The sequence below is a fragment of the Schistocerca americana genome, chromosome 2 (assembly GCF_021461395.2).
Source record: "Schistocerca americana isolate TAMUIC-IGC-003095 chromosome 2, iqSchAmer2.1, whole genome shotgun sequence".
Classification (NCBI taxonomy): Eukaryota; Metazoa; Arthropoda; class Insecta; order Orthoptera; family Acrididae; genus Schistocerca; species Schistocerca americana.
The window spans coordinates 572,080,581-572,093,997 of record NC_060120.1 but is presented as its reverse complement, the minus strand read 5'-3'; the positions used below and the strand labels follow the sequence as shown (position 1 = coordinate 572,093,997).

At 38.4% G+C, this 13,417-nt stretch overlaps 1 protein-coding gene across 3 annotated transcripts in view; it reads left to right on the top strand.

The window, feature by feature from the left end:
- LOC124595801 overlaps positions 1-13,417 on the top strand; it is a 285,104-nt gene that overhangs the window by 120,109 nt on the left and 151,578 nt on the right. For all 3 annotated transcript variants that reach the window (XM_047134690.1, XM_047134691.1, XM_047134692.1), the window contains exon 4: positions 12,858-12,909. In XM_047134690.1, the coding sequence (XP_046990646.1) occupies positions 12,858-12,909 (52 nt within the window). The remainder of the gene's footprint in view (positions 1-12,857; positions 12,910-13,417) is intronic.

The following is a 13,417-nucleotide window of genomic DNA, read 5'->3' as shown; positions in this document are numbered from 1 at the left end:
TGGGCTTCTCCATAGTTGCAGAGGTGCTATTTTAAATACTTTTGTTGTCAGAATTAATGATTTTATTTTATTTTATTTATATGCCTTGCATAAGACTACAACATTTACTATAATTGGATTTTTATGAAGTGACTAGTTTGCCAAAACTGATCCATATGATGTGCACTAACAACCAACAGAGCTTCCTCTTTGAGAGCTGTCACTCATTCCATGTCAGAAAGTATCTTCCTTACAGCCTCACAATCCCTGATTCCCCCATCTGCAGCGGAAATCAGGAATTGTCGAAGTATACTAGTAACCTTACTAGTGCCTTTACTGACAGACATCTCCTAAATAGTTGATCTGCCAAATCTCCTGTGCCACCTGCTCCTTTGATACCAGTAAATCTGTTAATCAACTACCAGCTAGCACTCTTCTGATCACTGGGAATCACCATGGCCTTGAAAAGCTCAACCACATCTGCCATCAGGGTTTTGACTACCTCACTTTGTGCTCTGAGATGAGATTATCCTACTCAAAATCCTACCAAGATCTCCCAGAGTAGTGTTCTGCCACCCATCCAACCTACAGAATATCGTTGCCCATCCCTATTCCAATTGTATTCCCAATCCTGCACCAGATGGGTCATTCCCTTGTGGCTTGCCAAGGTGCAAGACCTGTCCCATACACCCAGCCAACACCTCCTGCTGCTGTTAAGTTACAGGCATTTCCTACCCAATAAAAGGCAGGATCACATGTTATGTAACTGCAATTACTCTACAGCATCCTATGCACACATGACAAGTAACTAACTATGTACTTGCAATGAATGTCCACCACCAAACTGTGTCAAACTGCAAACTTAACCATCCAGTTGCTGAACATGCTGTACACCACAGTGCAAAATACTTCAACAGCTGCATACTAAGTATGCCATTTGGATACTCTCTTCCAGCACAAATTTCTCTGAACTATGCAGATGGCTATTGTTTCTCCAACAAATCCTACACTGTCACAATCCCCTTAGGCTAAATCTCTGCTAACATGTTCCCACTGCCTTACCTTGCCTTTTCCCTTTCCTCTTTTATCTGTACCACACCTTCTCTACCCATGTCATGCTCTGCTCTCTCCCACCACTCCTCCTTCTCCCCTTCCCCCTTGTGGGCATTCTCCCTCTGTCTCCCTTCCTCTCTCCCCCCTCCCTCTCTCCTGCCCCCTTTTTCAACCCCTCTCCCTTCTCTCTCTCCTCCCTTTCTCCCTTCTCTTCTTTACCCATCTGTCTTCTTTCCCCCTGCCCTCCCATCTTTTCCCCTGTTTCCCCCCTCTCCCTCTTCCCTCATCTCTTTTTGTTGCACCCTCTGTACTTTTTTTTATATTGTTATATAACTGCAATATCATCTGTCCAAAGACTTGCCTCTTTCCCACCACCCCCTCCTGCCATCCTTCTCTACCACCCCCCCCCCCCCCCCCCCACCTTCCTCAGATCAGAAAACTGCTTTTAGTAATCAAGTATCTATAATTAATGTTGCTGTGGCTGTGGGAATGTACATTTGAATGTCTGTGTGGTTGTGTATCTGAATGTATGTGCTGTTGCTGGAGACAAGCTGCTGCTGGAAAACTAGTGTGAATGCTGCTTTTTGTTATATGTTACTATGCTCCACACATCAATCTGTTTTGGTGAGTGGTTGTCTTTCCATTGATTTACATACTGGGAAATATAAAACTAGACAACAATATACTCTGGGTAATTGCCAAGATTTTTTACTTTTGTGAGACGTAAGCTACATTTTAATATCAAGATCCTATCTTCAGATGAAACTACCAGAGTACGGAATGAAGGAACTTGGTTGGCTATACCATACACACTGTGTGAATAACCATTTTAAGTCTGTGCAAATGGTCCAAGAGTTTGAGCTAATTTTAAATGACTTACAGTACCTCATTTCATCACAAGGACAGTGCCATTTGAAGTAATTTGTTGGCAGATAATAGGAGAATTATTGCTAGGATGGATACAATGGTTTCAACTGGAAGGTATTAATACTGCTGCAATGAATAGTGTAGTAAAGAGCAATCTACTGTATTCTGGGAGGAGCAAAATAAGATGCATGGGCAAAAAGTCTTAATCTTCACGTAGAAGAACAAGTATAGTTGAATGTGCATCAGAGTATTAATAAAGAGGAAACACAAGTTTGGGGTTGCAGTAGTAGTTAACAGATTTTAATTTATGTTTCCTTTGAAGGGAAATTAGGTTGCTGTCATAAGCAAGAGATTTACTACTTTCAGACATTTCTTATTGGCATAAATATAATTTAAGTGTAGTTGCATTATTTAATGTGTTAGCATTTGTTTAAATAAAGTGAAATGGTGCAAAAAGTGCACATTTCTTCTCATGTCAGCATATAGATTTCTGGACCCAGTATGACTCATGAGAAATGTTTGTAAACTGTCATATAATTTTTTATTTCACTAAATCTACTCTTTTCATGCGATGAAATCTTGTGTTAAAGTTTTATAAAAACTATCAGCCAGGTGTGACAGATGTGGATGTCGTTACAGGTTAATTAAACTAAGAGTGTTTTCAGAATGTTATAAATTGTGGTTTCACTGGGCATGCAGTGGGGAGGATAATGAAATACTCAATAAGTATCTTCCATGGGACTGTAGATTATGTCAGAAAGATCAGAAAAACACAGGAGAGAAGGAAAACATTTATACCTTTCACAAAGAATTAGAAGGGTGGGGGGAATGGAAACTTTGTTAGCAAATTTAGAATTAAGTAAACCTTATACAGATAAAAATGAATGTATGGTGCATGGTGCAGAAAAACAGTGCTGGGAATCTTTCAGAAGAGTTGGGGTAAAGAGAGAGAAATTAGGAAAAGAAGAGTTCTGTTCTGGTGGCCATTTGAGAGACGTAGTCTGGCAGCTACAGGAAACATTAAGTTCAGGATACCAGGTGGTGAGTATTGTGAAACCTAGTGCTAATCTTAGGTACAGGAAACATAGAAAAAATCTGTAGAGGTTTAACCAAAGATACTTTGGTATTGATATGTGGGGGAGCCAGAAACACTCAGGCTGGAAACCTCTATATCCACTTCCATAATCTGCAACCCACCTGATGGTGTGTGGTGGAGGGTCTTCTGGTACCATTAATTGATCCTTCCTTCCCTGGTCCACTCATGAATGCCATATGGATTGAATGATTGTCTGTAAGTGTCTGTATTATCTCTAGTTTCCTGAATTGTTTTCTCATGTTCATTTCATAAGGCTCTTGCAGTGACTTAATAATCCCGTGTTGAAATGCACTGCTTTTTGTTGGATCTTCTCTATATTTTCTAACATTCGTACCTGGTAAGAATCTCAGATTTCTAAACAGTACTCAAGAGTCAGTTGAAAAAGTGCCTTATAAGCCACTTCTTTAGTGGTTGAGTTAAATTTGCTTAAGATTCTTCCTAGGCATCTCAGGCTGTCATCTGCTTTTCCTACTATTTGTTTTATGTGGTCATTCCACTTAAGATCACTTTGGATGGTTACTCCTAGACATTTTACTTCATATATGGTTTCCAGCAATTTATCATCAGTAGTGTAATTGTGCAGTAGTGGATTTCCTTTACTGTATGTCCACAATATCTTACATTTATTTATGTAGAGCGTCAACTGCCAGAAACTGCAACATTCATCAGTCTTCTGTAGGTCATTTTTCAAGTCAATACGGTCTACTGGGATTGCTACTTTCTTATGGAAAACTGTATCATCTGCAAAGAATCTTAAAGAGCTTCCAACACTTTCTACTTGATCATTTATATACTTTGTAATTAGTAACAGTACTATCACACTTCCCTTTGGTATCCCAGAAATTCCCTTTACATCTGTAGACTTTGTTCCATTAAGAGTGACATGCTGAGTTCTGTCTGCAAGGAAGTCCTGAACCCAGACACAAATTGGTCTGATACTTTGTGAGCTGTGTGGAGTGACCCAGTCACAAACTGGTCTGATACTTTGTCAGCTCATTTTCTTCATTAGACGGCTGTGTGGAATGGTGTCAGATTCCTTCCTGAAGTGAAGGAACATGGCATGAATCTGAGTGCGGAACAAGTTGAGTTTCACAAAGCTCTGTATGCAAAATCCATGTTGATTTTTATAGAGAAGATTTTTGTCATCCAATTCTTGAGCATGAAACATGTTCCATAACTACAACAGATTGATGTCAATGAAATAGGCCCATAATTATGTGCATCTGTTCTATGATCTTTCTTATGTCAATGATATAATCCTACAATTATGTGCATCAGTCCTAAGACTCTTCTCGGAAATGGGAATGACATGTGCTTTTTCCCAGTTGCCAGGTACATTTTATTTCTCCAGTGAACTATGGTAAACTGCTACTACAAGAGGAGCAAAGTTCTTTCACATAATCTTTGTTGAATCTTACAGTACTAGGGCTGCCCTGAAAAAAATGAGCAGCTACTTTTCACGCAAATGTAAGTTTTTTAAAAGGTTAGGTCATGCCATGACCAATCTTAGATTAACTCTCATGTGAAATGAGTAAAAACATATGTGGGAATTCTCCTTAGAGTGGATATGAGACCTCATGTAGGTGCTGTTCCTGTGGGTGCTGTGAGGAGATTGGGATAACTCATCATGGCCCATGCCTGAATACAAGAGGTAATGCCAAGTTATCAGATCTATCATAAAAAAGCATGAGGGGGTCTAAGAGCATACAAAGGCAAATCCCTGTGGTGATTGGGGCCAGGTGAGATGAACATTTTAGGTTAAATTAAAGATTCACACAAAAAGTATTAAAGGAAATTAAAGTTACAGTGACTCTCATTTCATCACATAAGAGCAGAGGGAATGAAATTGTTTCATCAGAATATTAGGCATATAAAAAATAAAGTAAATGAGTTGTTAGTTTGTTTGGAAGATAGTAGTTGGAAAGAAACTGATGTCACTTGTCTGTCTGAACATCATATAACCAATGGGGGTTCAATCTTGTAATAAATGGTTACAAATTAACTGCATTGATTGATAAAGTAGGAGTTTCACTTTCATAAAAAATGAATATGAATTCAAAAATACAGAAATCAGTAAATTTTCTATGGGATAATAATGGGCAGTGTAATCGTTTTTGTTGTTCTAAATCTTTTCTGGGTAATTGGGAAATTTCCATGATGGAATTTGATGTTTTATTGTGCTGTCTTTCAGAATGATTATTTGTTTGTGGCAACTTCATTGTAAATTTATTAAAATAATCTCACAGAAAATGTACTTTAGATAGGTTCCTGGGCACATTTGGTTTAGTGTCAACTATAAATTTCCTTTCATGAAAAATCAAGGAAGTAGTATGAAAGCTGGTTGATTTTATTTGGGGTGCTGTGGCATCTGCTATTCCTTGTTCTTTTGGCCACAAAACCCTATTTTTCAAAAAATCTCTATTCAATGTGATGGCCTTAGACCAACTTACTGGGAGGGTCTGTATGTCTGCTTGATACCACTGTAATGGTCAATGCTGGTGCCAAACCTTGCTGCACCACTAATGTCCCCATCATCCATGTTCTGCTTCCCATGGAGTGCATCCTTCATTGGGGCAAACAGATGAAAGTCTGAAGGTGCAAGGTATGAGCTGTAGGGTGGATGAGAAAGAACAGTCCTATGAAGTTTTGTAAGTTCCTCTTCAGTGTGCAGACTTGTGTGGGGTCTTGCATTGTCAGGGAGAAGGAGAACTTCATTTGCATTTTTGTGATGACAGACATGTTGAAGTCATTTCTTCAATTTCTTGAGGGTAGCACAATGCCTTTCAAAGTTTATCATTGCACTATGAGGGAGGACATCAAACAAAATAACCCCTTCAGATTCCTAGAAGACCATCATCATGACTTTACTGGCTGAGGTTGCAGCTTTGAACTTTTTCTTTGGAGGAGAGGTAGTGTGACACCACCCTATGGATTACCATTTTCTTTCTGGTTCGAAATGGTGAACCCATTTTCATAACCTGTGATGATGTGTGACAAAAAATTGTCACAGTCAGCCTTGTAATGCACAAGCAATTCTGCACAGATGGTCCTTTCTTGCATTTTATGGTCTTCTGCTAGGCAGCAAGGAATGTAGTGGATACACACCTTTGAATACCCAGCTGGTGGACAAGTACATGAGCACCACCAACAGAGATGTTCAGATGAGCAATGAAATGTTTAATCGTAATCAGTCGATCACCTCAAATGAGACTGTCCACACATTCCAACATTGCAGAAGTCACAGCTGTGCACAGCTGGCCAGCATCTGGGAGATCAGACAGGTTTGCTCAACCTGGTTGCAATGATGACAGACACCTCACTCAATGACTCACCATGGTTTTGTTCACTGACAGGCTCTATAGACATTCTGCAAGCACCTATGAATATCTGTAATGCTCTGGTTTTCCTCCAAAAGAAACTCAATGACAGCTCTCTGCTTGGAATGAACCTTTGTTATAGACTCCATTTTGGAGGCTGCATATAGCACCGTCACCTATTAGAGCTTCATGAGACTGTAGGAGCTGAAGTGGGAATATTGCATGATGTCTCACAACAAATTCTGCATTTTTTCAACTGAAATTGGCTGAGAAGAAAAATGTGTTGCATTACTTATTGAATGGCCGTTATACATTGGAAGATAATGTATTTGTACAAAAAGCAAAGTTAAACAATAACATGCTTACCTAGTTATAAACAGAATGACAGATCACGATACACTGTTAATCACATTACATAACTTCATTACAAGTACAGCCTAGAAACACTTAATGTAAACAATGAGAATGATTAACGACAAAACAGTGGAAAGTTTTAAGGTAGGCTTAAAAATGTTCACTAGGGTGAATTGTAAAGTGTACCTAATGCCAATTATAAATTCAACCTTTTTTAAAAATAAGTTTGCAACCATTTTTGAAAGAATTTTTCTGAAGAGAGTAATTTCTATAGGTATTAAAGCATGTGTGAGATCAGACAACGAAATGAAATCTATGTGAAATGTTGTTGAAAGATAGCCAGGAAAATAAGTCTTAGAAGATAACACTACATCTATTAAAGAAACTGAGCATTATCTTTTTGTTGTTGTTGTGGTCTTCAGTCCTGAGACTGGTTTGATGCAGCTCTCCATGCTACTCTATCCTGTCCAAGCTTCTTCATCTCTCAGTACCTACTGCAACCTACATCCTTCTGAATCTGCTTAGTGTATTCATCTCTTGGTCTCCCCCTACGATTTTTACCCTCCACGGTGCCGTCCAATGCTAAATTTGTGATCCCTCGATGCCTCAAAACATGTCCTACCAACCGATCCCTTCTTCTAGTCAAGTTGTGGCACAAACTTCTCTTCTCCCCAATCCTATTCAATACCTCCTCATTAGTTACGTGATCTACCCACCTTATCTTCAGCATTCTTCTGTAGCACCACATTTCGAAAGCTTCTATTCTCTTCTTGTCCAAACTAGTTATCATCCATGTTTCACTTCCATACATGGCTACACTCCATACAAATACTTTCAGAAACGACTTCCTGACACTTAAATCTATACTCGATGTTAACAAATTTCTCTTCTTGAGAAATGCTTTCCTTGCCATTGCCAGTCTACATCTTATATCCTCTCTACTTTGACCATCATCAGTTATTTTACTCCCTAAATAGCAAAACTCCTTTACTACTTTAAGTGTCTCATTTCCTAATCTAATTCCCTCAGCATCACCTGACTTAATTTGACTACATTCCATTATCCTCGTTTTGCTTTTGTTGATGTTCATCTTATATCCTCCTTTCAAGACACTGTCCATTCCGTTCAACTGCTCTTCCAAGTCCTTTGCTGTCTCTGACAGAATTACAATGTCATCGGCGAACCTCAAAGTTTTTACTTCTTCTCCATGAATTTTAATACCTACTCCAAATTTTTCTTTTGTTTCCTTTACTGCTTGCTCAATATACAGATTGAATAACATCGGGGAAAGGCTACAACCCTGTCTCATTCCTTTCCCAACCACTGCTTCCCTTTCATGCCCCTCGACTCTTATAACTGCCATCTGGTTTCTGTGCAAATTGTAAATAGCCTTTCACTCCCTGTATTTTACCCCTACCACCTTAAGAATTTGAAAGAGAGTATTCCAGTTAACATTGTCAAAAGCTTTCTCTAAGTCTACAAATGCTAGAAACGTAGGTTTGCCTTTTCTTAATCTTTCTTCTAAGATAAGTCGTAGGGTCAGTATTGCCTTACGTGTTCCAACATTTCTACGGAATCCAAACTGATCTTCCCCGAGGTCGGCTTCTACCAGTTTTTCCATTCGTCTGTAAACAATTCGCGTTAGTATTTTGCAGCTGTGACTTATTAAACTGATAGTTCAGTAATTTTCACATCTGTCAACACCTGCTTTCTTTGGGATTGGAATTATTACATTCTTCTTGAAGTCTGAGGGTACTTCGCCTGTCTCATACATCGTGCTCACCAGATGGTAGAGTTTTGTCATGACTGGCTCTCCCGAGGCCATCAGTAGTTCTTTCAGTGCTCTGTCAAACTCTTCACGCAGTATCTTATTTCCCATTTCGTCTTCATCTACATCTTCATCTTTTTATATACACTTATATAATAATTTGCTATTTTTTAGTATTTTAGACAATATTTTGTTTTCCTTTAGTCTGTGGCTTATTATTATAAAAGCCATGGTATTTTCGTTAGTAATAACACATCAGTTTCTCCCAGCTGTTTTAAAGCATTTTGTACATTTTGTTGTAGTACTTTAGCCATGTGGTGGACTTGTCCACTTTAGTGGACAGCACTTAATGTTGCTTCTTTGGCATTTTTAATCAATCCTGAGCTTGCACACTTCAGTGGGCAGCAGAAAGTGTTGCTTCTTTGGTGTTTTTAATCAATCCTGAGTTTGCAAATACACACAGGGTGCAGTGCTAGTAGGGAGTATCCACTGTAGCAGACTGCACGCATTTGCAGCCTCAGGATTGATGAAGAATGCCAAAGAAGTGACAATGTCAGGTGTCCACTGCTGTGGACAGCTGCATTATAGAGCTAAAGTTAGTGTCTTTATCAGTATTTCTCTGTAAACAACATAGATTCTTCTACGCACACGCACACACACACACACACACTTATTGTGTGGACAATACGCTTCTGCAATGTAGACCAGAGATTCAGGGACTTCTGATATTCCACCTGTGCAAGTACTTACTCTCACAAAGTTACTGCAGTCACTGTCCTACTCTGAAGAAACGTGTTGTCCCTTGGCTTTGTTCTCCACATGCAAATGAAAGAATAAAACTGTGCAATAGTTGTGCTGTCCTCTATAATAATTCGTTTTATAATTTTTCATTTGTAAGTATCATTTGTTGGTAAGAATGCACAGTGATACACACCACTCTTCTGGAGTGATATATAACACTGAGTCTTACAGCTGTTGCCAAATTCTCGATGATTTCATGGCATACTGTAAGCAAACCTAACAAAATCATACCTAGCAACTACACAGGTTGAATGGCAGAAACAAGTGTCCCTTGGAAACTTTTCAAAATGCGATATTTCATAAATGACTCGCAATAGGATCTGCAATGAGCACCTCTGACATTCTAATTTACCCTACTTTTATTTTGTTAATGTTAATAGGCGTTGTTTCATTTAAAAAGTGTATGTTTGCACCAAAAATACACTTTCTAAGTATTATTACAATCTGTTTTTGGCTAACAATATAAGATCCTATCAATCCATTGTGTGAAAACTGCACAGTAATAGCGATTTACATTTCCGTAATATCTGCGGTGCAATTCTTAGGTGACTCATCTTGTATATTTCTTCCACCTTTCAACTTTCCCTTCTTTGTTTAGTACTTGTTCGCATCTGAACTTTTGATTTATATACAGCTGCTTTTTCTTTCTCCAGAGGTCTCTTTAATTTTCCTATAGGTGAATCTATTTTCCCCTAGTTATACATACTTCTGTAGCCTTGCATTTGCCCTCTAGCCATTTATACTTGGTCTTGCCATGTTACCTGTTTCATAATCTGCTGCCTTCACTACTTCATGTTTCAAAGCAGCTCGTCTATCTTCTGCTGTATTCCTTTTGACTGTATCAGTCAATTCTTGGCTAATGCTCCCTTTGAAACTCTCAACAACCTCTGGTTCCTTTGACTTAGCCAGGTCTAATCTCCAAAATTCGTTACCTTTTTCCAGTTTCTTCAGTTTAATTGTAATTTATGGCCAGAGTTTACATTTGCTCTTGTAAATATTTTACAGTTTAAAACATATTCCAAAATTGCTATGTTATCATTATAAACCATCCAGTGTCTCCTGGTCACTTCTCATATGCAGTCTTCTTCCATGATTCTCAAACCATATGTTTGTGTTGAGTAACTTATGCTTTGTGAAATATTCTACTAAGTGGACTCCTCTGGCATTCCTTTCCTAAAGCTTGTATGCTCCCACAATTTTTGAAAGAATATATGGGATAAAGGAAATTATTCAGGTAGGAAAATTCAGTTGAGATCTGCAACTAAAATACAATAATTGTAGTAACATTAATTCAATAAGTACATTCTATGTTCTATTCATCTCTTCCTTTTACTGTTATTGAATTTTAGTCTCACAGCACAATATTCTATATTATATTCTTCTCTTCCTTTTACTGTTATTGAATTGTAGTCCCCCATCACAACTGAATTTTCCTATCTGAATAATTTCCTTTATCCCATACATTCCACGAATCCTTTCTTCATTCATGGAGCCTGTAGGCATACGAATTTACATTGCTGGTGTAGGTTTCTGCCTTGGCTGTTATAATGAATTCATTATACTGTTCATAGTAGCTTACACATATTCCTATTTTCTTATTCTTTGTTAGACCTACTCCTGCATTACTCCTGTCTGATTTTGTATTTATAACACTTTACTCACCTGATCAGAAGTCATGTTCATCCTACCACCAAACTTCATTAATTCCCACTATATCAAACTTCAACATATCCATTTCCATTTTTAATCTAAAATTCCATGCTCCGATCTGTAGAATGATAGTTTTGTTACTCCTGATGATGACATTCACCTGATAGCTCTTGTCCAGAGACCCAAATAGGGGACTGTTAACTTCTGGAATATTTTGCCAAGAAGATGCCATCATCATTTAACCATACAATAGAGCTACATGCACTTGCTTTCAGTCATTCATAGTATCACCACAGAAAGGCATCTACAGTATGGCTAACTGTATCAGTGAGGTGCACAACCACTCCATTTTGGTAAAGTCTGTGGTTCGTGGGCAATACTTAATTTATTACTTATTAGTCTGATACACTTCCCTGTTCATTAACAAATTTTCATAATCTTGAAGAATTATTGAAACTGATAATTGGTGGTAGATATAACCATTAGATTTTAATGGTGAATGTTAATGTAGGACAGTAACCAAAGAATGTGTATTCTCTAACTCTGTTAGTTGCCAATATATATATATATATTGTTGTGTCTGTATATGTGTGGATGGATATGTGTGTGTGTGTGCGAGTGTATACCCGTCCTTTTTTCCCCAAGGTAAGTCTTTCCGCTCCCGGGATTGGAATGACTCCTTACCCTCTCCCTTAAAACCCACATCCTTTCGTCTTTCCCTCTCCTTCCCTCTTTCCTGATGAGGCAACAGTTTGTTGCGAAAGCTTGAATTTTGTGTGTATGTTTGTGTTTGTTTGTATATATATATATATATATATATATATATATATATATATATATATATATATATATATATAATGGAAGGAAACATTCCACGTGGGAAAAATTATATGTAAAACAAAGATGAGGTGACTTACCGAACAAAAGCGCTGGCAGGTCGATAGACACACAAACAAACACAAACACACACACAAAATACAAGCTTTCGTAACCGCCCCCGATGCAAAACCTGTCCCATGCACCCTCCCACCACCACCTACTCCAGTCCTGTAACCCGGAAGGTGTACACGATCAGAGGCAGAGCCACGTGTGAAAGCACCCACGTGATTTACCAACTGACCTGCCTACACTGTGATGCATTCTATGTGGGAATGACCAGCAACAAACTGTCCATTCGCATGAATGGACACAGGCAGACAGTGTTTGTTGGTAATGAGGATCACCCTGTGGCTAAACATGCCTTGGTGCACAGCCAGCACATCTTGGCACAGTGTTACACCGTCCGGGTTATCTGGATACTTCCCACCAACACCAACCTATCCGAACTCCGGAGATGGGAACTTGCCCTTCAGTATATCCTCTCTTCTCGTCATCCGCCAGGCCTCAATCTCCGCTAATTTCAAGTTGCCGCCACTCATACCTCACCTGTCTTTCAACAACTTCTTTGCCTCTACACTTCTGCCTCGACTGACATCTCTGCCCAAACTCTTTGTCTTTAAATATGTCTGCTTGTGTCTGTATGTGTGGATGGATATGTGCGTGTGTGCGAGTGTATACCTGTCCTTTTTTCCCCCTAAGGTAAGTCTTTCCGCTCCCGGGATTGGAATGACTCCTTACCCTCTCCCTTAAAACCCACTTCCTTTCGTCTTCCCCTCTCCTTCCCTCTTTCCTGATGAGGCAACAGTTTGTTGCGAAAGCTTTTATTTTGTGTGTGTGTTTGTGTTTGTTTGTGTGTCTATCGACCTGCCAGCGCTTTTGTTCGGTAAGTCACCTCATCTTTTATATATATATATATATATATATATATATATATATATATATATATATATATGTGTGTGTGTGTGTGTGTGTGTGTGTGTTGCCTTAATGTGACAGAATGTTATTATTATTATCATTCTTATTATTATTAGATATAATTATGATAATTGAGTGTACTGTGTCATTTGATTATGAGGTCTGTCTTTTATTTCAGATGGGCATAAGTCAAGGTGGATGCAGTGCTGTAATTGAAAGAAACAATACAGGTAAATAACAAATACTACGTACTTCAAAAGCCTAGAGATTGTCAGAACAGAAAAAAACTGGATGAGGCTGATAGAATGAAAACTGGAGATATCCTGTCATTGTTTGTAATGTCATGTTGTAGGTAGTCATCTTTTGATCTAGATGTTTGCATAATGTGTTGAGTGAAAATAATCATAGTATGTGTAGTGGAGACACTGAGTGATATTTAGTCACATGCTCAGTAGCTGGAACATAGTAAAAACCTCATGAGTGCTTGCAGTTGTTCAGCACACCTAAAGATACAGATGCAAACTCAACTATGTTGTTCAATTATTGAAGCTCAGAAGTATGCAAGCTGAACTAGAATCTTCCAGTCCTTGTTTATATGCTTATTGAAGCTCACCACTTCAGATATATAGTTAGTGGTTACCTTTACCTGTTGCATTGTAATACATGTAGGATTTCCAGCATCATGTAGGCTTAAATCTTGAGTTTCAGCACCTTCATTTTGTGTTTGAATATTTTAAA